At 40.1% G+C, this 27,279-nt stretch overlaps 2 protein-coding genes across 3 annotated transcripts; both read left to right on the top strand.

Annotated features, from left to right (window-relative positions):
• The first annotated feature begins 1,627 nt into the window (after positions 1–1,627).
• slc35f2 (solute carrier family 35 member F2) lies at positions 1,628–9,210 on the top strand. Its single transcript, XM_085421245.1, has 9 exons — positions 1,628–1,766; positions 2,262–2,361; positions 2,768–2,940; positions 4,189–4,316; positions 4,784–4,943; positions 5,221–5,377; positions 6,546–6,598; positions 6,718–6,872; positions 7,841–9,210. Exons 2-9 carry the CDS (start codon positions 2,273–2,275, stop codon positions 8,045–8,047), a joined length of 1,122 nt encoding a protein of 373 aa, XP_085277371.1. The 5' UTR covers positions 1,628–1,766; positions 2,262–2,272; the 3' UTR covers positions 8,048–9,210.
• A 4,150-nt stretch (positions 9,211–13,360) lies between these two features.
• elmod1 (ELMO/CED-12 domain containing 1) lies at positions 13,361–25,963 on the top strand. 2 transcript variants are annotated; one of them, XM_085421243.1, is made up of 12 exons: positions 13,361–13,481; positions 13,914–13,985; positions 17,656–17,801; positions 20,945–20,973; positions 21,127–21,224; positions 21,386–21,515; positions 21,864–21,997; positions 22,204–22,272; positions 23,360–23,380; positions 23,664–23,714; positions 24,401–24,534; positions 25,458–25,963. In XM_085421243.1, exons 2-12 carry the CDS (start codon positions 13,969–13,971, stop codon positions 25,631–25,633), a joined length of 1,005 nt encoding a protein of 334 aa, XP_085277369.1. In that variant the 5' UTR covers positions 13,361–13,481; positions 13,914–13,968; the 3' UTR covers positions 25,634–25,963. The 2 variants fall into 2 exon arrangements, with proteins under 2 accessions (XP_085277369.1, XP_085277370.1); XM_085421244.1 differs by lacking the exon at positions 23,360–23,380.
• Positions 25,964–27,279: the final 1,316 nt, after the last annotated feature.

The following is a 27,279-nucleotide window of genomic DNA, read 5'->3' as shown; positions in this document are numbered from 1 at the left end:
AACTTTAAATACCAACTTGTCTTAAATACTCTAAATATTAATACTTTTTCTCTCTTGTATTATTATTATTATTATTATTATTATTATTATTACTGCTATTTTCATGTTATTTTCTTCTTAATATAACTGCACACTTTCTATATGGTCATGCAAAACTGAGGAGCACGAGCCAAAGTATTTCATTATGGGTAAATGTAGCTACACTGTTTATCTGGACATAACAATAAAACCTGAAACCTGAACTTGAACTTTTCAGCAGCATTTGGTGACAGTGGAGTAGAAGAGCTCCCTTCCTCTCCTTTCCTTTCCCTTCCTTTGCTTTCCTTTCCTTTCCTGTCTTGCCAGAAGACATATCTTGCAGGACCTTGCTACTTGTCAATGGTCTAGTTAAACATGTCTTGCATTCACAGACTTTTCTTCTGATAACAATACCCCAAGTCTTTCAGGATGAGGGATAATGCCACGCAGCAGCGGAATGGCCAGGGGACATAGGAAGCCATGGGAAGAGTGTCTGTCTCCAGAATCCAAATTAGGATCTCCTTCCACACCAGAGGAGCCTGACAGCTGAAGACTCTGCCTCCCATTCTACTTTTACAAATGCTAGGAACCACAAGTAAGCCTTCAGGCTGAGAGTAAAGTGCTCTATTGGGATAAAATGATACTATACTAAAGTACTATATATACTTTAGGGTATATGGACCAATTCGGGGCTTTTATGTGAGGAGAAGGATTGGAGAGATTTCGCAGGTCTTTCCTCCCTACTGCTGTCGGACTCACAACAAAGACTTCAACTGATCAAACACACACATCCACACATGTGTAATAGCAATAACACTAAGTGCAATACTTTTTTCTCGCATTGTTGTATTATACTCAATTGTATATAGCATTTGTATTCTATTTTATTCCATTGTATATTGTATTTTATTTTATTCTATTCTATTGTGTACAGTATCTCATAGATATATTATTCCAGTGTTTTTTCTCTAATTTTTCTATGCAACTTTGCACTCTCCACTGCTGTAACAAAACAAATTTCCCACACGTGTGGGAACCTGTAATAAAGGTTATCTTATCTTATCTTATCTTAAAAGGGTTTTAAGAGGAAGCAAATGAAGAGAGGCTAATACGGAAGAAATATAATCTCTGTTTCTAGCCTCTGCTAGTAGCCTACTTTTGTCTGCTCGTCTGTCTGGTTATTTCCTCTTTGGTTTTTTCGGATCAGCAACTTTTTAAAAACATAAAGTGTGTGTTGTTAGACTCACATGCTGACTTCTGCAAAAAAATGTGGAACATTATGTGGAACTCGGGAACAAGGCATAGAGATGCAGTGCTAGCCCATCAGAAAAATCAGAAAGGCAGATCTCCACACCGCATGCCACAAGTACGCGATCAGCAAGTAGGACTTTATAAGCATGAAAGTTTCCGTAAACAACACTGCCAAAGCATCAATAAGCAATTTGTACAAATATACTAATAACAATAATTCATCCCTAATAAAATACGTTTTGTGTTATTTTTTTCTGACTAAACTAACTGTAATTATCCTCTTTATCAGCTTAATAAGTTTGACTGCACTGTGCACACGTCACCTAGAATTCGTTGCAACCAATCAGAGCGTAAGGGGCGGTCCTACGCGAACACGAGGTTAGTCCTGTTCATCCTGGTTGAGAGGTGTTTCCGCGTGGACGAAGATTTTTTTCTTCCTGAATAAACATGAAATCATCACAGCTGGAGGATGTCACCACATAATTGAACGTCAAAATGTATGTTTTATTCATATTCATTTACATTCATGGATTAATTCGCTGTTTTGTTAGCTGTTTAGCTAATGGAGTGTAATAAATGACGCAAGGTTCACCAAACTCCATTTGAAAAGTTTAAGTTTAATATTTCTGTACTTGCTACTAATTATTTATACCTGCTTTAACGTAACTAAGTACGTATTACGAATCATTACGAGCTACACTACAATTCGGGATATTTATTTTCTAACTAAAGCATGTAATAGTAAACCTATCAGCGTCGACGCCTCCAGTGTACACAAAGCTCGTAACGAAATATATATATATATATAACCGGTTTTAATCACTTCATGCAATGTGTTTGTACATTAACCTCAGTCCTTTGGAGATTAGGTGTCATGCTCTGCTTGGGCAGTCTGATGAAGATACTGAAAGCGAAAGACACTAATTCCCAATTATTTTTCTTCCAGCTTTTAATCTTGCTCGGTGTCCATGTCTTTATGTCTTTATGTTTAGCTCTTAGAGAGATGGAGGGGCCCGTGGAGGAGAGATTGTGTGGGAAAATGAAGATTGGCTGTGGTTTGCACAGATACAACCTGAGAGATGTTTTCACGTGGTGAGCACAAATCTAGATGTGTAAATCTCGTTTTTAGCTACTGTAATGTATGTTGTATCAGTGAATGTAACAGGCGTGGAATCACCAGGGTTGTAAAAGAACTAGAGAACTTACATCCACATTTTTTCAAGAGTCGAATGGTTGAATGAGTTGAATGGTTGAACAGCATACATATTTAATGACTGTAAAAACAAAAAATCAGGTGCACAAGTGTTTATTTATTTGGGATTTTCTCTAAACCACACAGTGTCAAGAGTGCACATACAGCTGAATATACAAATATATGCATCCACCCCTACCAATATTCGGTTAGATGTCCCTAAGCAAATTGCAAGTTGGAATATCATCATGACATTCACGACAGTGTTTTTCTTTTGATGCATGATTCGTGTTCTTCACTTACCAGGAGTCTGCTGAAGACTATACTCATGGGTCAGGTCCTGTCACTGCTGATATGTGGGACAGCAGTCAGCTGTGAGTACCTGACTCATGCCAAAGTGGAGACACCCATGCTGCAGAGCTTCCTCAACTACGCCCTCCTGCTGTTCACCTACACAACACACCTCAGCACCCGCACAGGTCAGACTGTCATGCTCTCAGGATATTTGACATTCTGGCTGCTCTCAGTGAGTCACAATAAGTAAATGTTTCTCTGTAGCATCAATCATACTGATGAACCTGCAAATTTATGGTAAAGTAAGCTGATTTAGCGGGAAAAGGAATAGTGGTGAGACCACAAGAGTGAACTTTAAAGGAGATGTACAGTATTAACCTCATTTCCAGCTCCATGCTTTTATTTTTGGAGTAGCTTTGCCTGATTCACTGTTAAAAAATAATCCTTCTCTGTCACATCAGCCCCTCATGTCCTCCTCCTTTTTGCGTACAGAGGGTTGATGTGACAGAGGAGGCGTTTAGGATAGGATGAGATGGCGGCAGATGATCCACTGTGATGACCCCTAAAGGGAGCAGCCAAAAGGAAAAAAAAAAAGATTTTATAAGGTACTTGGTGCCGCCTCTTAGATCATCCTCTGTCTGAAACAAGCTGTTTAAGCTCCTCCCCCTTCAACACAACTTTCTTCTGATTGTCTGCCTATCGCAAGCAGAAGGTTTGAACCACAGATGATTGTGACTTCTGTGCCTGAAAATCTATAGTATCATATTATCTGCTCTCACTGATCTCATAAAGAGCAGAAAAAACAAGGTTAAGTCTGAGCGTCTGGCTCACAGAGATCGCCTCATTATTTAAGACTTGTGTCATCCGAGCTTCCATCCTTGTAATATAGCACAAAACAAGGTAAAAGGACAATAGGCAATAAACTAAAATTCTGTGCAGAGTTCACAGAAGCTGCAGTGTTATGTGATGATTAATTGTCCTCATGTTGCTCACTATAAGCATATTAGCGGACAGAAACAAATATTAGTACTAGAGCTCTTATTCTGAAAATCCATCTTTTATCGTAAACATAAACTGTTTACATATACACATTAATTAATTACAAATGGATACAAAATATTTAGCAATGGAGCAGAATCACGTTGACGCCATAATCGTATCACATAACCACTATTTGAATGCAAATAAATGAACATTATCCAGGTTATAACACAGCACAGCATCAACTCCTCTAAAAGGAAGCTTAATTTAATTCCCTTTGTTTATAATATCCTTTGAACAGTGAGTAAAATAAGATCAAAGGAGCAGAAAATAGCACAAAGGAGTTAATGATTCACAGTTTGTTCAGATCACCAAATGTATGTGTAAAGCAGTGTTTAGATGTTTAAAGGGTCTTATGGACCATTTGAATTCAGTCTGATGTGTTTCTTCAGGTGACAGGAACATCCTACAGATTTTAAAAACCAACTGGTGGAAGTATTTGGGGATGGCTATAGCAGACGTTGAGGCGAACTACACAGTAGTGAAGGCGTACCAGTTTACCACACTGACAAGTATACAGGTAACAAAAGAGTGTTGTCAGTAAAGACTCTTCTCCTGACTTTGCTTTGAACACATGTATAGTTTGGTTAACCAAAAGACTTCACTGGGCAGCAGGGGGCGAGCCTGATGCTGCTCTCCTGATGAGCTTATTGTCTTAGCTGCTAGTTTGAAGTCTTGTTGAAATAAGTGCAATGTTTATTTTGTATGTAATGATACTCTATAGACTCAAAGAGGGACATAAAACAGGTGCTACTATGTGAACGTATGGTGTTTCTCACTTTCTCAGTAAAATTCTCCCATCTTGGTGTAAAAAACACTCTGGGTTTACAGCCGAACTTGACTATTTTTTAGTCAAGTTTGGCTGACTTCACATGGTAGGAGGTTATACTAAAGAGGTCTGTTTGTGAGGAACAAGCTGGCTTGCATGAAGTGCAACATGTCTTTTGCCCTCATGTTAACGCCTGTTTGTCACTGTGTGTGTTTCAGCTGCTGGACTGCTTTGTGATCCCGGTGCTGATGTTACTTTCTTGGTTTTTCCTGAAGACTCGATATCGGGTGATCCACTTTGTAGCTGTAGCAGTGTGTTTGTTGGGGGTGGGGGCCATGGTAGGAGCTGACATTCTGGCTGGAAGAGACCAGGGATCCAGTAAGAACATTTTCCTCAGTCAAAGTTAATGTCAGACTTTTTTGTTTATCCTCTTGATGCATGAAGGCATTCAGACAGCCAGTATCCTCATCTGACTAAAAACAAACAAACAGGCAAAAATACATTTATCACTGTAAAAGATTCGTAACGCAGTCAGTGTAGGTTCATATTAAATAATTCCTCAGTGTCTGAGAGGCAGATGTTGGTATGAATTGAACTGAATTAAATTGGAATTGTGCCTGTGTCTTATACTAACTGTCTCTTTCTCTCTGTGCAGCCAGTGATGTACTGTTGGGCGATGGGTTGGTCCTGCTCAGTGCCGTCCTCTACGCCATATCCAACATGTGCCAGGAGCACACAGTGAAGAACTTGAGCAGAGTTGAATTCCTGGGCATGATGGGCCTGTTTGGGACTCTCATCAGCGGTGTACAACTGTAAGATATTGTGTTTTTCTGCACCACTGACACAGCAGGTAGTATTGTTCTGTACTGTTGTTACAGAGTAATGACTATTGTTGAGCCACTATTAATGTGCTAATATCATTAATATAATGTGAATAATGTCACTTTTTTGCCATCAGATAATATACATCACAGCTCTCTGCCAGCCCACATTGTTTAATAGATGAACCAGATGTGTCTTAAACCTGAATTCCTTTTAACAGCCAGCAGGGGGCGATAGCTGTGTTTCAAAATCCTTTGGGTCTTTCCTCAGATCTTAGACAAGCAAAGGACCTGACCTTCACAAACACTTTGATTATTTTTGGACTGGGTCGCTCATTTAAAACATTAAATCCATTTTATGAATTTAAGTCATTCCAAGAGTCAGAAATGAGAATTACCCACAGTTTGCTTATTTGCTAGCAACTTGTGTTTTAAAATTTTAATCTGGTTTCAGAACAATAAGAAGGCGAGAGCAAAAACACATAGATGAGACCATGATAGACACTATAGAAGATGTTAACAAGAATAGTTGGAAAATGGAAAATTTTGAGATTATGATTGTGATTTTAGCATCTTTTTTTCTTATACTTTCTATGAATTTCAGTGATATCTGTGTGAGAAGACCTTGCTTGTTGAGCTTTATTTAAATTTAGGTTGTGGGTATATGTATGAATATGGAGGATTTGAGGATGACCAAGGCTAGCACCAGTGTTAACGTGAATAAAACAAATTAATAAAACAAACAAAGAAACAGGAAAAATGTGGGTTTTTGGTGGTTTTAGTCAGTCGATAGGTGGTTGCTAGGTAACACAATGATGTCACAATATACTACACATACTGAAGATTTTGTGGATATATATTAAGTGTTTTGAAAGTTAAACAGAAATCAAAATCATCCTCTTCTTAATACATGAAGCTACAAACAGGTCATTTTATGCCGCTGGTAAGTGGTTGCTAGGCAACATGATGATATGATATCTTACATATAAGGACCTTCAGGAGCCAGTTTTGGTTGCTCAACCTTTACTCATGTATAATGAGTTCAAATGCAAACAAATATTTTTTTAATCATGTAATACCTAATAGTACCTAATTGTGATGCAATACCCTTTATTAATGATGTTCCCTCATCATTTTAACTTGTTGCTTATTGTTGCAGAGTTGTGCTGGAAACACGTGCAGTAGGAGAAATCAAGTGGGACGTTCACATCTGTGAGTTCACTTTCTGTACTGTCATATTAAACTGCAACATAATCACATTTATAGAAGCGTCTCTGATTTTAATATCACTCCACTGCCTCTCACTCAAATCTGTTTATTGTGTTCTGCAGCCATGCTGTTTGTAGTCTACACCTTGTGCATGTACGCTTTATACAGCTTCATGCCTGTAGTGGTGAAGATGACGAGCGCCACAGCAGTGAACCTCTCTCTGCTCACTGCTGACCTCTTCAGCCTCTTCTGTGGCCTCTTTCTCTTCATGTACAAGGTGAGTTTGTGATGTCTGTATGTATGCATGTCAGTCCTTAATGAGAGAAATGAGCGATAGCTCTGCCTTGTCTCGCAGCAGCAGGAAATGCAAATGATTTATTTGGTTAGTTAAAATATTTATTTTGTGCTGAACCAGTTGGTTCCTACTAGAGCATGAAAAACAAGATGACAGGCACATGACCAGTGAGAAATATTTAGAAAATCAAATAGGTATATTGTTCAGTAAAATAAATGCTAGGAGTGCATTTAAATAAGGGGGTAATGATTTCCTGTATCTGACCTTGTGGCAGTAAGTCTAAGGCTGACGTTAGAGAAAATGTTCAAGCAGCATGCCCAGTAAATGATGCAGAGGATGGTCAAGATCCCTGTATCATCCATTATGCATCAGCAAACCCTGTCATCCCCATAGCTCCTTAAGGATTCGATACGTTACACAGGGTAGTAGAAGTGTGATCAGCTGATGAAGATTTTCTGTAAGATTTATTCTAAAGTTGACTTGACAAGACTTGCAAAAAAGAAGGCATTTCAACTTGCATAAAAACCAATAAACAGCAAAAATTGACTTTTTCACATGACAATAGGCTGCCAGTCAACCCGGGGAGGGTTAATGGATATGTGAAGGTTGGCTAGGATTTGACAGAAGAAGAATTTTGTGTTCTTGTTACTGTTGCTTGGTTTTTAAATGGGTTTTTTTCTTTTGGAAAGTTTTGACCTCCTAGAACTGTTTTTAGTTCAGAACAATGCAGAAACGGTCTGAAGTCAAAACCCAACCACAAAGTACACAAGGTAGATCATAGTTGTTTAACTGTAGCAGGTGGATTACAACAGGAGAGGACGTACACCTGAAATACTACACTGCCCACAACAACTCCATTTGATTAATGACAGTGGAGGTATAAGCAAAAAAGGCCTCACACATGAACAAAATCCTCTAGCGTTAATCTGTGTCCCTGTTGTGTGTCTCAGTTTTCAGCCCTGTACATCGTCTCATTTGTCGTCATCACCGTGGGTTTTATCATGTTCAACGCTGTCCCAACATACTCAGTTTTACCCGAAGAGCCTACTGAAGCATCTGATGACCCCGAGGCTCAAAGCTCCTCAGACCAGCTGCTGCTGTCTGCAGACAATGACACTCAGAGAACCGAGACACTCACAGCCAACGATACACCATGACTGAAGAATGACATCTTTTTTCCCCTACTGTAGGTCAGTGGATAAAGGCCAGTTTTACTCTTTTTACTTCAATATTGTTACAGAAGTTGAGCTTTTATGCACTAAGCCAGAGACTACCTGTGTGTGCTCAGTTCAAAATAGATGAAGAGAGATTGAGAGGTCAAAAAACCGTGTGGCTCCACTCTCTTCTTGCCAAACTTCCTGTCTGCACCAGACTATCAGAATAAAAGTATACATTTTAAGCACAAGAAATCAGACTGCATCTAGGGTCCTACAGTTGTATTGCCACATTTTCATTAATGCTGTAGCATTTTTATAGAATATTGCCTGTTGCTTCCCTTGAAGTTGTCAGAGTTTTACAAAAAGGACCTATTGTGTCTATTTTCAGTTCCATATTTTTATTCTTTAGCTTGGTGTGATCCACAGTTCAGAATCATCCTTTTTTAAAATCTTATTGTGGGCGTTAGCACAATGCTGTATAAATGAAATTGGATTGAACTGAATAGCACAGCCCTTCACTTCATCCACTGTCTAAAACAAAGTGTTTAGGCTCCTCCCCATTTAAGCCAATTTTCTTCTGATTGGCTGCCCCTCAGAAACAAAGTTCTAACAACTGGTAGGCGGAGCTTCTGTATTCAGAGTCTTTGTAGTGTACCTGGGATGACCATGTTAGGAGTACCTCCTCTGATAAACAGAGCCTTAATTTAGACTTTAGTTATTTTTAATTTGAGCATATTAACAGAATATCATCACAGACAAAAGGAAAGCATAATAAGTCCCCTGTAAGATTTATTTTTGCGGTTTTCTCCTTTATTTAATAAACAGAGAAAAGGGGTTAAAGAGGGTGGGTCAGTTGACGTCAACTTTCACTCCCGCTGCTGTTTATTGTTTGATTATTGATTTTTGTTTGTTTTCGTTTTTGTTTCATAAAATGTCACCATATTTCATGTTTTGTTTTTGTTGTTTCTTCACCTCTACAGTCTACAGTTTTACATTCCTCTGAGTTACATGGCTGCATGCAGACAAATGACTTAGCTCATTTAGTTGTCTCCTCTGGTGCTGTTACAGTTTTTATACTCATGTCATTTGGCAATCTACAAACTGCATCATGGCTTTCTTGCACCCAGAGTTTTACTTTTTTACTATTAAAATATTTTTTGAAATTTTCTTTGTTCTTGTCTTTTCTCAGTTACTTTACTTTAAAATGATTTTACAGAAATGAAAACATGTAAGTCTATCTCAGTCCTGCATTAGACAAATGATGTGTGGATATTCTATCTCTTGATTATGCACTCACTGTCCTCTTGTTTAGGTATATTTGTTCCCATCTGCGGAAGTATCCAATCAGCCAAGCACATGACAGCAACTCAACCCATTTAGGGATGTAGACAGGGTCAGGACAACCAAGTTCAAACCCAGCATCAGAGTAGGGAAGAAGGGTGATTTAAGGGATGTTAAACACCACATGGTTGCTGGTCTCTCGTGGGCTGATCTGAGTATTTCAGGAAATGCTGATTTCCTGAGATTTGTTTTCCACACAACCAGCAAAAGGTTTACAGAGTCCAAAAAACAAATATTAAGTGAGTGGAACCTTAGTGGGAGAAAATGCCCCACTGATATCAGATATCTGCTTCCAGATGATAAGAACAGTTACTCAAATAACCTCTTGTTACAACCAAGGTATACAGAAGAGCAAAGCACATCAGACCTTGAAGCAGATGGGGTACAGCAGTAGAAGACAGCACTGTGCCACTGGAGGCTGGAGTTCATATAGGCTCACAAAAATGGGAGAATAGAAGACTGGTAGGGTCAGAATTCAGTCATCAAATCTCAATTGATAAAGTACTGTACCTTTGGGATGTGGTGGAACAGGAGATTTGCATCAGGGATGTGCAGCCAAAATATTTTCAGCAATTATGTGATGCTAATCATGTTAATATGACCCAAAGTCTTAAAGGAATGTTTCTGCCTTGAATTCTGAAAGCAAAGGGGAGTTCAGTTGGGTTCTAGCAAAGTGCACCTAATAAAGTGGCTGGTGAATGTAATTTAACAAGAATGTGTGTGTGTGAAATATGATGTGGAAATATGGCACGTGCTATAATTTTGCACATGATATAGGAAAGTTGATCTGGTTATGTATTCAGTTTAACCAGAACAAGAGTCCTTAATTATGTCATGACCTTAATTAGTAAACAGTAACATGGAAGCATACTGATCAGGCATAACATTATGACCACTGACTGGTGACGTGAACAGCACTGATTATCTTGTCACCATTGCACCTATATGTGGATGTTACTTTGACATGTACCTCCTACCTAAGCATTGTTCCAGACCACGTACACCTCTTCATGGAACCTGCACTCCCTGATGGCTGTGGCCTCTTTCAGGAGGATAATGCACCCTGCCACAAAGTGAAATGGTTCAGGAATAGTTTGAAGGCAACGGCAGTATCCAGTTTGAGGTGTTGACTTGGCCTCCAAATTCCCCAGATCAAAATCCAATAAGGGATAGAAGTCCAACCCATGGAAGCCCCACCTCACAACTTACAGGACGTAAAGAAGACTTAGCAATACGAAACCCAAATGATATTGTACTGTGGTGGTTCTCAGTCCAAGACAAATACAGATGTAAAGATACAGAGCACAGCAAACAATCAAAAATATTTTGGTGTGTATGTATTCTATTTGAATAAAAACAGCAAATGTATTGAGATGTTATTGTTAATTAATTTATTTGAAAAAAGTAGGGGAGACCGGGGATAGTTGTAACGTGGGTCAGTTGTAACACTTCCAATTTCTCCAGTCAGGGCTAAGTTTCAAATGATGTGACTCATCCTGTGCATGCCCAACTCAGTTCTGCTATCACATGTGAAAAATCAGCACATTTTGTCAAACACAGACAATTTAACATGAAAAAAAGTAATTTGTATGCCAAAAAGTAAGTTTTTCTACTTTATTTCAATGTTTAATAGCATTATCTGCTTTGCAGTTAAACTCATCAAACTTAAATTATGTTATTTGTATGTCTATGGGGATATATTCTGTGTAGGTCTTTAGTGCTAATGTTTTAGCCATTGGCTGTAATGTTAGCTAGTTCGTGGCTATAGGAGTCTGGGTCAGTTGTAACAGCAACAGTCTGGGTTAGTTGTAACAATAATGCAGATGTTACAACTTACCACACTATTACTTTAACTTATATTAAACAAGTTGGGGCAACGGCATCAGCAGAGAGACGTTCACTGGTCGCATTTGTATATGCGGTTAATGCCATTGGCAACACAATTCCTCCACTGTTTGTGTTCCCACACACACATTATGCAGACCACTGTGTCAGAGATGGACCAGTAGGAAGTACTGGTAGTGGAAATAAATCAGGATGGGTGCAAGAAACAGATTTCCTCATCTTTCTGAAGCACTTTGCAAACCACACCAAGGTAAGCCATGATAAAAAGTAATGGAATTGCGATGCTGGTGCACAACTACAATTTTTCAGCTTCATTGTTATGTTCAAAATTGGTGCAAGAGCTGTAGGTTATAATGCCCACTGAGCCAATGAGGCCAAACTCAAGGAAGACCAACCAAAATTAATGAAATATTCAGTTGCAGAAAATTCCATAATTTGTCTTTTTTGGGGGGTTGGAATATGTTCAAAAGCTAGATTTCTGCATTCTGTCACACACACACGTAGCTACATAAATGGCTCTAAGTGCATTCATGTGTTGAATAAACAAAGATTACATGTTAATGTTTTGTCAGTACCCTTATTTCATTGTGTTACATTTCACCCCAGGATATGTTACAACTAACCCAGACTATGGGGTTAATTGTAACATTTCACTCTTTGTGTTTGAGGCCATACCATGCAATGGGAAATTGTGCTGCAGAGAAAATAGCTGCACTATTTAATAGCCGAGACATGTAAATACTTTGCATTACATTTTGAATCCACTACCTTAAACGAGCTCCAATTTACAGACAGAAATGTCAAAAATGTTACAACTATCCCCGGTCTCCCCTACATAATTAAAAAAAACTTGTTTATCTATAATTTAGCTTTTTCCTGTTTTGCTCATCACTGGTTATAGCATGAGATGGTACCTGCAGCAGGAGATAGGCTGTCACACAAGGAGACAAAAGGGCTGCAGAAGGACATCAACTATCAATCAATCTGCTGCTTTGTGCAAGGAGGAAGAAGGGTAGTACTGCTGGAGCCCTACAAAATGACTTCCAGTGATATGCTCATGTGTATGTATCTGATCAGATTGTCACTCTATTAGGGTGAAATGATGGCCTGACATCATTAGTTGGACTTAGTGTTCATAGCCCACCACTGAAGAGCTTGACTGGCATAATCCAGAGAGCACCAGAACCTTCAGGTCCACCACCGATGTCCCATTCCCTTCACCGATGAGAGCAGGTTCACACTGAGCACATGTGGCAGACAGAAGAGTCTGGAAACACCGTGGTGAACATCATGCTGCATGCAGTTTCATCCAGTGTGATTGGTCTGGCAGTGGATCAGTGGGAAAGGCAAACTCATGGCAAATGCCAAGCTGAATCATCACAAGATCATGCAGCTTAGAGATGAAATGAATCCTGTGAAGCCACCATTGGCAATAACCCTGTGTTATCCTAATATGTATTTTTTTTTTATTGTTCATACAAGTCTTTAAAAAAAGCCTTTTTTGCTTTTATCCAAAACATAGGATAATGACCAATGATGACTCAGACCACAGAAGGTTAATGAATCTCTACACTACAAGATATTAAAGTGGTCCTATTACACGTTCCCTTTAATATCTATATTAGAACATTTATTGGTGTTCATAGTGATACGTTTCAAATAATGAAGAACCAAAATTCTGTGAACCAAAACGTAAGGCTTCAGTTTATTCTTTGTCTACTTTTGGATCTATATGGCATTAGGGAGCTATTTCTAATACGGCTATCTCAGGTCCAGAAGCCCCACCCACCTGCTATTCAAACCGTCTGTTTTTGAGGGGCAGCCAATCAGAAGAAAGCGTATTAAAGAAGAAAGGAAAGGAGCTAAACTGGTTTGTTCTAAGGGACAAACTGAGGCCCTAAGGGCAAGTATAAACCAAATAAGGATGGTTTTAAACTATAAATCATGCAAAGCTGTTTTGGTTGAGAATTGAACAATGAAAACAAGGAGATGGAAACGTGCAACTACACTTTTTAAGGTACAAAAACAAGAACGTGTCCAGTTTTATCAATACATGATACTGGTAGAAAATGTTCCTGGGACTTTATGAGTGCTGTTATTCTGCACTGCGTTGCTGTTGCTGTAGCTTTTAGACTGAGTGTCAGTCAACATGGAGGAAAGCAGGCGACTGTAGCCCAGAGAAGAGGACAAAAACGCTGCACCCTGCCGCCTCCCGCCTTCCGTTTTGCCTCCTTATTATCCCAAATCGGTAAGAAAAGGGTCTTTTTCTTTTGGTTTTACCGGTTATATTACAGGTAAACCTTTTACAGCCGCTGTTTGATTTCCTGTAGCGTCTTCAGCTACAGATTACTCAGTGTTTGCGCCTTGGTTTGCCAAATCACACCGGAGACGAACGAGGAATGAAAATTGAATTTATCTGCCTTTTTCTGCTCTGAAAACCTTAAATAACCGCCCTCAATCCTCCAGAAGAGCTTCTGTGGGTGGCTGTGGTTTTTACAGCGCCAAATTTAACCCAAACAGAAGCTCTGCGGCTCGCAGGAATCAAGCGCTGTTGCGGCGGAGAGCCGCAGATTTGCATGCGCGTTAATTCCTCAGCACCGCGGACAGCTCCGGAGCTCGGGCCTGTCTGGCGGCTCCGTGTCCGCAAGCCTCAAACACTCATCATCTCCTCCGTTTCCAGGTTATCACTCAACTGCACTAGCACCGGAGACACCTGAGGGGTAACAGCGGCCGAGATGAAGCATTTCCTGAGGTAAGGCGAGTCTCCATGATTAAGATGGAAGCTGTGCTGTGGATTTGCATTTTGCATGGAAACGTGAAGGAATTCATCGTCACTCTCCTCCTTCTCTTCTCAGCTTGTTTATCCATGTTTGCCTTCTACCTGCTATAATTAATTATTAATAACAAGCACCGCGGTCCCTTTATTCCCAGTCCTCCCATTTAAGCTCTTTCCAGTCCATTATGACATTGTGTAGCAGTAAGTGGCTGTTATGGTGTGAATGGCTTTGAATGAGTCCCTTTGTAAGGAGGCCTCTTAATAATGGAGCACTCCAGAGGTGTTTCTATTAATAGTTCTCTCTTTCTGCCTTGGCTTTTTAATGTGTGGTTTTTTTTAATGGGTTTTTTCCCCCCTATTTTGGGCTCAATATTGACCAAAACTGGGAGAGTATAATATTAAAAAGCAAAAGTTTAATCAATGTGGGTGAAATTAACACCTGAGCCTATAAAGTCTTCAGGAAAGTGTTTAATGAGGTCACTGAGGAAGAGCTTTCTGATAGTTTGATGCAGAAGTGGTTAGCACTGTCACTTTGTAGCAAGAGGTTTAAATGGCCTGGTTAGTTTTCTGTGTTAAGTTTGTTGTGTGTTTTGTCCTGATTCTCTGGCTTATTTCCATAGTCCAAAGACTATGTCTACCACTCTAACTGGTGGTTCTAAATTGGTCTAGATGATTGACAGCTTAGCAGCAGATCAGATTTTGTTTGTCTTGAACTGAAGTTCTTAGGCAGACAGACATTTTGTTCTTTAGTGGAAACAAGCATCCATAGGAATCTGTACATATAAGGCTTGACATGTATAAATGTATTCAGGGACGTGAAAATAAGGAGGGGAGGTTAATGTCCATGAATACGATTAGAAGCTGTGAACATTTCACAAGCTGCTGTGAAACTGTGTTGGCGTAGTAAACGTCTCGACAAAGAGAAAGACAAAACACGAGGGGGGAACAAAACACAGGTGAAATAAAACACCTTTAATGTAAAACACCAAATGACGGAGAAAAAAAGAACTTGGCAGTATTTTGGAGATAGATTCTTAAATGTTTTGCATTTAGCAAAGCCAGCAGTATTCATAACTGTGCTTTTTCCACATCTGTAGTCATCAATCTTTAAATTGGCTTTACCCACCAGTGCTCCCCCCCCCCCCCCTTTGCCCCAGTTCATACCAAATTTCCCATAAATCCCAACTGATTTCCCAAGTGAATGAATAAATTTGTTGGAGAAAATTTAGCTTCATTAACTTTTAATGAACAGTAGAAGCCAGGCTGCCAATGTTTTTCACTGATGGCTGTGTTTGCTTACAGTAATTATTCTAATGTGCCACGATGACTCTACCAATAGTTTAGAGATGGAAATATGATTCATGCTTTTGGCTGATCAGAGTATTTTGAAGGAATTAACGGCAACACTTTAATCATTCTAGCAGCTGGGGACATCAGTTAGGGTTTTTTCTTGTGTGTAATTAAATCAAAGTGAAGTTTAATAAAATGATGGTGGGAGGTTGTCTCCATTGTTTTGACCGTTTTCACAGGATGAGCAGGTCTCGCAATAACCAGCAAACTGACCTTTATGTGTATGACTCAGTGGGGTAACCCTTTAAAATAGATTAGCAGGTGGCAAGTGTGTTGTTCAAGGACATTTTATTAGACAGTTCTGTGTATTAAGCCTGTAATTGTGGGTTGCTATATAACCTTAAACGCCTCCTTCACTCTCCCTTTGCTCGGTGTTTGCTTCCTTGAAGGTTAAAAAGCTGAGCGTCAGTACGAGCTGTTCAACATGCCAGTCTCATCCACAAGCTGAGAATGAAAGATTAATCCCCACGGACCTTTCTTACCTTCTATTTGTTGTTGTTGATACTGAAGATCATGTCCTACTGTGATCTTTGTGCACAAGCTGGCTTGATTTCTGTCTGGAAAAATTGTAAATGCTGAACAAAGATAGAGGATTTGCAGCTGGATAGAAAAGAAAAGTTTTCAAGTGTACTTAAAGTACTGTGAGTCCTCCCAATCGCTACACAAAATCTGCTTTCTTGCTACCATTAGCTTACCTACTAATGCTTTCAATCCATTTATACATTGGAAATTTAAAAAAAAGTAGTAGACTCAAAAAAATAACTCTTTGAATGAACATAAAAAAATCATTGAAAGAATTTCCACGTAAATAAATTGCTTTATTTTAGCATTATGCAATTCTGTTATTCCAACTTAATGTACTTGAGTTAGAGTAACGTGATTAATTAATGATGAATCAACTGTTTTACTAAGGTTGAGTCCAACTTAATTTAATTAAGTTGATCCTACCCATGCAAATTACGTTAGTGCGACAAAAATGCTTAATCGTAATAGAAAGCTATTTATTAATGTGGAAATCCTTTCCATGATTATTTTAAGTTCATTTAAAGAGTTATTTTTTGGAGTGTTCAACAAAGTCTAGAGTCTGGTTAACATAAGATGTTAATGGATTTATAATAATAACTCCATCCATCCTCTTATCTTTACCAGGGTTGCAGTGAGGCTGGGGCCTATCCCAGATGTGATAGGGTGCGAGGCAACAGTGCTAACCACTGTGCCACCGACCTGTCAATCTAGACTTCAAAAAAATAGGGAAGCTATGATTACAAGGCTTGATATAGAATTTTCTGTATGTTTTTGTCCTTTACAGGTTAAACCGCAATAAATAGCTAAGGCATATAGTGTGTGTATGGTTGTCTATCTCTTCTAACCGCAGTGATTTTCCTGTGGTTTGAACTCTTGTGTGATCTTGTGAATTCTGTGAGTCCAGGCAACTAACCACTCTTACTAGATTGTATTATGTCATCTCAACAAGAATAAATGAAGTTGCCGGATTTCATACAGATCCTACATGATTTAATTACGTTCACCACAGAAACATGAAATTATTTTGTTCACATTACAAGTTTGAATTTTGCAAATGTAACAACCACCCAATTTCATTTTTTTGAGTGTAGCAGTGGAAAATACAATTTTCAATCTTTAGTGAGACAACCGATGGCGAAAACATTGAGAAGAAAAAAAGGATTGTGTTCAGGGTGATGTTCAGCATTCTCTGCAGACCGAGGCGGACGAAGGCCGGAAATCATTTATTCTCTTAATGGGTCACTATGCATTTCCCAGGACATTTCCATTTTCATTCTCAGCATCCCCTGCAAAAATAGCACGCTTTGATCTGCTGCAAGTCTCCCCTAGTAGACAAGATGTGAAGCACACTCTTCTGACACTTTGTGTCTTCCTCTCTGCTTCTGCATTTTCACTTCAGTGTCTTTGTCTCAAACTTAATGTGAAACAAAATTGGTCAAAAATAAATTTGTGTAGGCATATTTGTGTAATATGCTGAACTGTAAAAAAGCAAACAGAAAAAAAAAATCATACCTACAGTTATTTATTATTTCATTACTCACCTGATGTCGGTAACAACAAATCCAATCCACACAGGCAAAGAAATCAAACCACAGATGCCCATAAATTATGTGTAATACTGAGAAATGAAGGTGAGAAGTTCATGGCAATAGCACCTTTAGAAATATATTACTTAGAAAATTGGTTATGTATTCAATACTTATTTTACCCACTGTATATAATATCGGTGTAAATTTTTAGGAGTATAATCCCCTTGTTTTCTCCCCTGCAGAGTCGTGACCCAGTTCTTTGTGTTCCTCTACTGCAAGTGTCTTTGGCGGGGCCTAAAGTTTGTTGCCAGGAAGTTTACAGGACGCTGCGAGCTGCAGCGAATCTGCTACAACAACAAACATGGAGCCCGCAGGACCCTCAAGATAGGTATGACTTTCATCTTATTTGTAAAAATGTTTCGCACACATGCATCAATGTTCATATTTGTATATGATTTGGTCATATTTATCATTCATTGATTCTAGTTGCATTTTGAAATAGACGTAGACTCCAGTTGTGACGCCAGTGTGGAAATGACTTAAGTCTGCATTTTGTGTAATGGCCAGTGGGGGGCCAATTAGATTTCATGTATAGGAGTCTATCTGAATAATGTTTTTCACTTGATTTATGACCCCAGTAAACACCGTTCTGCCTGTGTTTGTGGTATAAATTTCTAGTTTTGAGTCTTCATTGATACAGGATTGTGTTCATTTTGTAAATTTTGGTCACATTTTGAGCAAAACAGATGATAAATAAGAGTTTTCTTTGGGGCATGGCTACCTTCAATTCAGTTTTATATAGTGCCAAATCAGCATGCACTTTATATTGTAAAATAAAGAGCCTAAATAATACCTTGTGGTTGTCAAGTTGCTACAATATGAGGATAGATCTAATTCTGGGTTTTATAGTGATGAGGAGGACTCAGGGAACAGAACACATGTAGAAACCAAAAGAAAAAAAACGCTTTAAGTAAAACAGGAAATAACCAATACATAAGATAAGATAAGATAGAACTTTATTAATCCCTCAGGTGGGTTCCTCTGGGAAATTCGACTTCCAAAAAAAGCACAGCAACGACCGAAGTTACAGTTACAGAATTGTTATATATATATATATATATATATATATATATATATATATATATATATATATATATATACACACACACACACACACACACACACATATATAAATACAGAGACAAATATAAATAAAATATACAAAGGGGATAAATAGAATAAATAGGAATAAAAAATAAATAAAAATACAAGTGAATTGCACATTTCAAGTATTGAGTCTATTGCACTGTTGACTATTTACAAAAAGTATTGCACAAGGTATTGTACAGTGAGGTGAAGAGGCACTACAGCTTAGTTGTTGCCCCCTCCTTTGTCCTCCTGTTTCCCCTCCCTCTCCCCTCCAGAGAGGAGTTAAACAGTCTGATGGCGTGTGGGACAAAGGAGTTTTTAAGTCTGTTAGTTCTTGTCTTTGGGAGAAGCAACCTGTCACTGAACAGACTCTTCTGATTGTTTATGGCCGTGTGCAGAGGATGCCCAGCATTGTTCATAATGTCCAGCAGTTTCTTTAATGTCCTTTTCTCTGCCACTGTCACCAGAGTGTCCAGCTTCATGCCGACCACAGAGCTAGCCTTCCTGATCAGTTTCTCCAGCCTGGATGAGTCCCTCTTTGCTGTGCTGCTCCCCCAGCACACCACAGCATAGAAAAGTATTCCAGCAACCACCGACTGGTAAAACATCCTCAGGAGCTTCCTGCAGATGTTAAAAGACCTCAGCCTCCTGAGGAAGTACAGTCGGCTTTGGGCTTTTTTATACAGGTGCTCTGTGTTGCATGACCAGTCCAGTTTATTGTCCACCCACAGCCCGAGGTACTTGTACTTGTTGACCACCTCCACCTCCTCCCCCTCTATCTGAACCGGCAGTGGACCTTCTCTGGACCTCCCGAAGTCCACAACCAGTTCCTTAGTCTTTGAGGTGTTGAGTTGCAGGTGGTTTGTGTGACTCCATGCGACAAAGTTCCTCACCAGACTTCTGTACTCCTCTTCCTGATCATCCCAGATACACCCCATGATGGCCGTGTCATCTGCAAACTTCTGAATATGGCATAATTCAGAGTTGTAGCAGAAGTCAGAGGTGTACAGGGTGAAGAGAAGAGGGGACAGCACAGTTCCCTGTGGTGCTCCTGTGCTGCTGACCACAGTGTCAGACGTGATGTCCTTCAGCCTGACGTACTGTGGTCTGTCGGTGAGGTAGTCGGAGATCCAGGCCACCAGGCAGGGGTCCACCTCCATCCTGTTCAGTTTTTCCTGAAGCATACAGGGCCGGATGGTATTAAAGGCACTGGAAAAGTCAAGAAACAGGATCCTGACCGTGCCTTTTCCCCCATCCAGGTGTGAGTGGGCTCTGTGTAGGAGGTACAGGATGGCATCCTCCACTCCGACACCCGCCTTGTATGCAAACTGTAGTGGGTCCTGGGCATGTTGTACCTGTGGTCGGAGGAAGTTGAGGAAGAGCCGCTCTAGAGTCTTCATAAGATGTGACGTCAGTGCCACCGGTCGGAAGTCATTCAGCTCATTGGGCCGGTTCTTTTTGGGGACCGGGACGATGCAGGATGTCTTCCAGAGGGCGGGCACTCTCCCCAGTCGCAGACTGAGGTTGAAGACTCGTTGTAGCGGCTCCCCAAGTTCAGCAGCACACGCCTTAAGCATCCTAGGACACACCTTGTCTGGGCCTGCTGCCTTTCTGGGGCGAAGCTTCCTCAGTTGCCTCCTGACCTGATCCACTGTGACACTGGGAGATGTTTGGGAGGAGGGGAGGGGGGGAGATGTCTTGCTGCTGAGAGAGGGATTGGAGGAGGGGGGTGTCATGGTGTCAGGAAGGGGGGGAAGCGAGGGAGGCAGGAGAGTGGGGAGAGGACTCTGTAGTGAAGGTGAGGGTGAGGGTGGGGGGGTTGTGGGCTGGTCAAACCTGTTGAAGAAGTTGTTGAGTTCGTTTGCCTTCTCCACAGTCCCCCCCACTGTGCTTTTCTTGGTGTTGTGGCCTGTGATGGTTTTCACACCATTCCAGACCTCCCTCATATTGTTCCTCTCCAACTTCTGCTCCACCTTCCTCCTGTAGGTGTCCTTTGCTTCCCTCAGGCAGCGTTTCACCTCCCGCTGTGCTGCTTTCATCTCCTCCTTCACTTTGCTCCTGAAAGCCTACACGAAAACATACACAAATACTAACACCAGGATGTGCAAGAGGAGGAAACACAAAAGATTCAAAGCTTAAACACAGTAATTGAACAGAGCGAGGCACAGACGAGAACACAGAGAAGAATCAGAATATAATCAAACCAACACAAGAATTCATTCATCCAATTTTCTTCTGCCTCTTACTTATTCAGTATTATGTTAGCTCAGAGATTCATGATTTACATTCAGTGTACCATATCAGCAGTCTGAGGCATTGGACAGAGCATTGTTCACTGTTACTGTACACATTTGTCTTACTCTTTGCAACATTTCCTTGCAGAGTCATCTCTGAGGTACTCCAAGAATGAGGTATGGGGCTCTTTCAACCTGTCGTTATGCACGTGCAACATAATCCGGGTTTATTGCTCAGTCTTCTTGCCTCAGTCCTTAACATGTGTTCCCACTCTGTCCTTGCCTCTCTCTTTATATTCCTGCCATCTTCTCTGCTCTTATCCACTCCAGCTGCTGCAGTCTGCCCTCAGCGTCCATCCTGATAAAGTGGAGAAAACCATCGATGACATCATGGCCTTGAAGAAAATTAACCCTGACACCAACCCACAGTGAGACTCTGCGCTGCATATCACATTTCTGTTCTTGTGTTGTGGTTAATTAGAGGTTAACAAAGGAAGCTAATCCCTAGAGTAGCTGTGAAGGACAGCGGAGAGTTTATACAATGCACCCCTCAGAGACAAACGGACTACCTGTCCCTTTGTCTCTCCAGGCTCGGCATCTCTCTGCAGGCCAGCCTGCTGCAGATTGTGGGCTACAGGAGCCTGGTGGCAGAGGTGGAGAAGCTACGCAGGGAGCCTTATGACTGCGAAAATCCTGAGCATGAGGAAATGCTGATGAAGGTATGCAGTCTCTCTCTGGTTGGTTAAAGAGAACAAAATATTGTATCTGTCTTCATGTAGTGTCAGATAAACTTCATGACTGGGGTCACTTATTTGAATCATTACTCTTTACATTTGCTTGAGTTAAATCGGTTATCCCGTAGTTCATTTCATTAAATGGATGTTCTCCCACTACTAAATTAAATACATTTTTTACTATAGAAAAAGTTCCCCCTGTACCACTATGTTACAGTCTCGTACTTACACTTGTCAGGCATGATATTACACTGTAATGAATACTATGCTTTGTTATAGAATAATAATTTTACTCTACTGAGCTGTGGTTGTGTGCTTGTGTGTGTGTTGTAGCTATGGAAAGAGCTGCGCCCTGACACACCTCTCACGGGTCGCATATCCAAACAGTGGTGTGAGATTGGTTTCCAGGGCAGCGATCCAAAGACTGATTTCAGGGGCATGGGACTGCTGGGCCTGCACAACCTGCTGTAAGCTGTCGGCCTGGAACACAGATTAAAAACCAGCCAAGCAGTGCAACACTTACATATGGAGATATACATGTTCAGCATGTCATTTAAAGACTTTAAATCAAAGCCAAAACTATAAATAAATAATTATAATTCATAGGCTACATATGCATATCCATGAATGGGAAGTTCAGACATGCCTTTTCCCTTATGTTGTCTTTCTACAGGTATTTTGCTGAACACGACAAGGCTACTGCCCTGCAGATGCTCCATGATTCCCTCCAACCAAAGCACAAGTATGTTCATTTTGCCTTTCACGGGCATATGAAAGGAATACACCAAGTGGATTGGTAGAACATCTCTGCCAATAATTACAGATGTAGACTGTATATGAATTTATGGAGTTTATAGTTCATAGAAAAAGAAAAGTACAGAAAAATGTAACCTTGCAATAACAGAGGAAAGTGCACATTGAGCTATAATAGCACAAAGTTCAAGTATTAGTCAATGAAAAGTGTGTAAATTATACAGCAGAATCACAATATAACACATTATATTAGATGTAACCACAGTGCTGGAAATAATATCCTTCAGATTCAAACAAAGCATGGATGTGAGGTTGGTTTTGTATAAAATATAATCAAAGAAATATCACATCTGTTCGCTAAAAGGTCATATGTATGCCAAACAAACTCTATTGAAACCAAAAGTGATCAACGGTGGACCTAATGGTAAAACCAGGACAGCTTTCTGTCATTGACTAACAACTTAAGATTGATTTGATTGAACCCTTAGCCAATGTACATAGCTTGGGCAATTGTACTTTCTGTCTCTAACACTGACCACAATTTGAAAAATGAACTTTAAGTTTTACTAAATGTGACGGGACTCTGGCGACTGACTTCATAAAGACACCAGAAAAGTGTTAATTGAGGTCACACAGTTAGGGAACTGAGGACGTTTTTTCCCATACGTTTCAGTACAAATGGAAGTCTTTTTGCAGCCAGAGGAGTCGCCCCCTGCTGGCCATTCAGAAGAGTGAAGGCAATTCAGCACTGGCTTCATTTTTAAAAACAGATATAACATAAAAATAAATCAAAGCGTCTACTTACAACTACTTGGTGTATTCCTTCTACATTAATCTGTACTTAATCATGCATAACTCTGCATCCATCATACTCTGCTTGATTATATTCATTTTTACAGCTTGATGCCATTCACTGCCTCATCTTTTATTGACTACTGCTGCTTGTATTGTTTCTCATCGGCATCCCAGTGAGCGGTCTCATTTCCAAAATGAAGATTCTTCTTCTTTTTCTTTTATTTCTCCTCCACCTCCATTTCTGCCCATGCCTCCTTCTCTGTCTGTCTCATGCACTGTAGGAGCACACACAGAAAGCCAAGGTACTCTACTTCACTTTCATTCACTTGCCGTTTGCTGCGTTCATTGCTTACTCATTTAGGTTGATTTTTCATGCACCTAAAGCTGCACTAAGCATGATAATTTATACAAACTGAAGCATCATCTTGTCAGCCTAAAGGCAGAAAAAAAGAGAGCCATAAATCAGCATTAACAGACAGTTTCTAAATTGTTCTCAGAAGATTTAGCTTTTATGCGCATTATGGTGCACTGTGGTTGCTGCTTCACATGTAAACTATCCGTGACTCAAGTGTGTGTCCTTCACAGCGAGGTAAACAAGCCTGAATGGGAACAGAAGAACCTTGACAAAGCGATTGGGTAAGTCTCACATGCACATGCAATATATGCAGACATGCACGTGTGTGTGGAGCAGGGAAATCTGGGCTGCTGCTGCTGGAGCTGTGTGAGGTTTGGCCTCAAAACAGAGCAGCTTCAGCATGTGACGCTCACAACAAGCCAGCATATGCATGTGAGTGCGTTGTAGAAGTGTGTGGATCTGTAAGCAGGAGACACTGTGTTTATGTGCTAATGGGCAGGAAGTATTTTACTACTGTGTGGCCTGCTGTACTGCTACGCTGGCTTCTGTTGTCAGTCTGCATTAGCGCCGAATAGAGCCGAGGATTGTTGTGAAAAAACAAGTGCGACATCGCAGCAGTGTCTTTAATAAATAGACAGTTTGTGATTTGCACTGAGTGTGGACTTTCTCATGAAGTGAAATGGTTAAAGATGTTGAGCACACCATTATGGCCGAGTGATGTTGGGACAGTAATCCTGTTAATCTATATTTTATGCCTTTAGAATTTTAAGTCCTTGTGTTTAATGTCTATGGTTATTTGCTTACAGAGGCTCTCTTTCCATCTGTTTGAGTGTAATCTCCGTTCTCTACAAAACATAAAATCTTTTGTGAAATGGAAAACCTGCAGTCTGTTTCTCCTCTCCTGTCACAGCAGTCTAACAAAAAACAGGGTCCCACCTACTGACTTAGTAAATATTTTGTCCCCCAGGTATTCCTTTGCCATTGTGGGCATCAACATCACAGATCTGGCCTACTCTCTGTTGGTGAGTGGAGCTCTGAAGACCCATCTGTACAATGTGGCTCCAGAGATGCCCAGCCTGCTGCACTTCCAGCAGACCTTCTGTGAGTACATTGGATTGGGATGAACAGTATTTTATCTTTATTTTTCCCGTATATTGATTTATGTATTTTTCATTTTGCTTAGAATTTTGAACGTTTTTGCATCAGAATTAAAAAAAGTTTTCTTTTAAAGTTTAAGGTTGGGGAGATGTTGGTATACAGAACTTGCATAAAATTGTATTTTAACCAAGTGGCATCTTCCAAAGCAGGTCCTTCTCCAAATACCCCAAGCCGAACATATCAATAATACAAGTTTAAAGCCTGGGACAAAAAACTGTTTTATTCTGTTTGGGTAGTTTCAACCTTTATTCCAACTGTATATCTGGGAACTCTTTTTATAACTAATGTTTCTGCAGACTGTTAAGGCTTATAGTTTTAACCAACGAGCATAATCCTTCTGAAACTTAAAATATCCAAAATGTACAAAATGTATTTTGGATTACTATTATTTTATTATTATTTGAATTAATCAGTTTGGCCAAAAATGGGTTAATGGACTTCTATAGCAGCAGAAGTCTATGGGGTCCACCACAGGTAGCGCCCCTGGTGGCTGTTTCTGCATTGCATCCACTTTTCTGAGCCAGAACTACGTTCATCTTTTAAACTGTGAGAGCCTTAACTGTATACAGTCATAGAAAAAAATTTCTAATGTCCCAAAGTGGCAAAAAATTAAACCACATAAACCACATACATTGTTAAAAATATGTCATTAACTTTCAGCTGTTTGTTTAACTGTGTGTGCAGATTTGTAATTGGAAGCTTTTTCTCTTTTTTCCACCTGCTATGGTAAAAAAAAGAGGTGTGAGAAAGAAACAAATCAGTTAAACTGTGTGGTGGAAAATAAAAAAGATGCTAAAATGCAGTACGAGGATAATTACTTGTGGATTAGCTGCACATATGTGTCTATTTACTTTCTTTCTTGGCAGGTTACCTGATGCAGGAGTTCCACCGCTTCTGGATTGAGGAGGATCCCAGCGACATCATGGAGTTTAACCGAGTCCGCTCCAAGTTTCACCGAAGGATCCTGCGACAGCTGAAGAACCCAGACATGGCTCTGTGCCCCCACTTCTCTGCCTCCGATCTCCACCTTGTCAACCTCTAAACACCCTCACTGAGCCCTTCATACCCCTACAGAGGTCTCCCGTCTTCATGAACCCCCACAGAGGTCTCCCTTAGATGTCTGGTAGGCCATCAATACATCAGAACCAGCCTCACACTCGCAGAGATGGTTCCTCCATCTGCTGGACATATCTGGGAAGGCTCTGTTCCATGTCCGCTCAGCCCAACACGTCCCAGCTAACGTCATGTCGCATCACTGCCAACAGCTTAACTCAACCACACACACACACACACACACACACACACACACACACACACACACACACACACACACACACACACAAACAGAATCTAACCTTAGACAGGATCTTAATCATTTAAAATGGGGACTTTTCCCTCAGACTTCCCACATTGTAAACAGATGTTTGACCCCAAAAAAAAAAATTAAAAAAAGAAGTGCACACACATACACACTGCCTATCTGCCCTCACTGCAGCGTTAGACCACCAGCATCAGAGATGACCATAGCGATTGTAGCTGTGCATGAGGAGGCTGGCACCACTCCATCACTACACTCATTGTTGTTGCTTTAAGGACTCATAACGATTGTATCACAGCTGTTACACCTCAGTTATGAACCCTTTTTGTTTAATTTAATAACAAACCAAATTTACTTTATCAGCCAAAAACAGCTATTAGATAGATTGCGATGTATTGATCAGCAGTTTGGAATATTTTGACGGTTAGCGCACTGACTATCAGAGACGAAGACGTATAGATATATGAAAAGGTGTGATTTATGGGGCAGGGGGGTGTTTTTGATCCTTTTTGGGAGGGGATGAATTCCAACTAAGTTCAGGAGCTGCTGAATTTCCAGAAAGACCCCTCTGAATCTCAATTTAAATTTCAATTTGCATCTCAGTCTCATGTTTTCATCTTGTGGACACAGCAGGATGCAATCAAACATAATATAAAAGTGTATCCCAGTTTTATATGTCATTTGGCCACACTTAAATATTTTATATCCAGTTAAATTGGAGCGGGACTCCCACAAGATCTTCTGTCACAGTGGTGCTGTGTCTATTTCTGACTGTTTTGAAGTTGCATTCAGAAAATTACCTAGCAGAGTAGATAAATTCTGCCCCAATTGGGACTAAACATAATTCAGCAGAGATGAGATGTAGACCAGAGGAGAAAAATTCCCCTCATCAAATCAAAGTTTGAGAGAACTTTTGCTGGTGCTGTTTCAGTCAAACCATGAAGGGCCACTTCACCTCGAAACTCTGTTTTACGAACTGCCACAGATGGTGTCTAAATGACATCAACACCTAAGATTTCTCCTTGCCAAAATATCGAATGTGGAGCAGCAGCTTTGCTTAAATTTCATTTTTGCAAACCTGCTAAATAATATTTATAAATATTTTATGAACCTTACTCGATGTGTGGCATTTGGCAGCCCTGCTCCCAGCTTGGATAGTAGAAATCTAAATATGTATGTTGTGAACATTTTCTACAGGTTTGCAAAAGCTTTTTGCCTTTGATTTGACTCCATGCAGAGATTCTGTTATGAATGTTTCTCACATCCACGATTGTTTGATTCTTTTTGTATTCATTGAATGTGACACTGTGTCCACTGTTGTATCAGCCAAAGCAATAATTTACACTCATTTCACTGCACATTTCTTTAAA

Source organism: Rhamphochromis longiceps, linkage group LG10 (genome assembly GCF_057381845.1).
Source record: "Rhamphochromis longiceps isolate RC_006_pf linkage group LG10, R_longiceps_female_GT1.1, whole genome shotgun sequence".
Lineage (NCBI taxonomy): Eukaryota > Metazoa > Chordata > Actinopteri > Cichliformes > Cichlidae > Rhamphochromis > Rhamphochromis longiceps.
The sequence above is the reverse complement of the archived record's forward strand: the minus strand, read 5'-3'. Positions and strand labels throughout refer to the sequence as shown.

Bases quoted from the DNA above. Each gene is read 5' to 3' on its own strand.
- slc35f2 (XM_085421245.1), top strand. From the start codon at position 2,273: ATGGAGGGGCCCGTGGAGGAGAGATTGTGTGGGAAAATGAAGATTGGC. The intron at 6,599-6,717 runs GTGAGTTCACTT...TGTGTTCTGCAG, and splicing joins CAAGTGGGACGTTCACATCT to CCATGCTGTTTGTAGTCTAC. The intron at 6,873-7,840 runs GTGAGTTTGTGA...TGTGTGTCTCAG, and splicing joins TCTTTCTCTTCATGTACAAG to TTTTCAGCCCTGTACATCGT.
- elmod1 (XM_085421243.1), top strand. The intron at 17,802-20,944 runs GTATGACTTTCA...ATTTCCTTGCAG, and splicing joins CCGCAGGACCCTCAAGATAG to AGTCATCTCTGAGGTACTCC. The intron at 21,225-21,385 runs GTGAGACTCTGC...TTGTCTCTCCAG, and splicing joins AACCCTGACACCAACCCACA to GCTCGGCATCTCTCTGCAGG.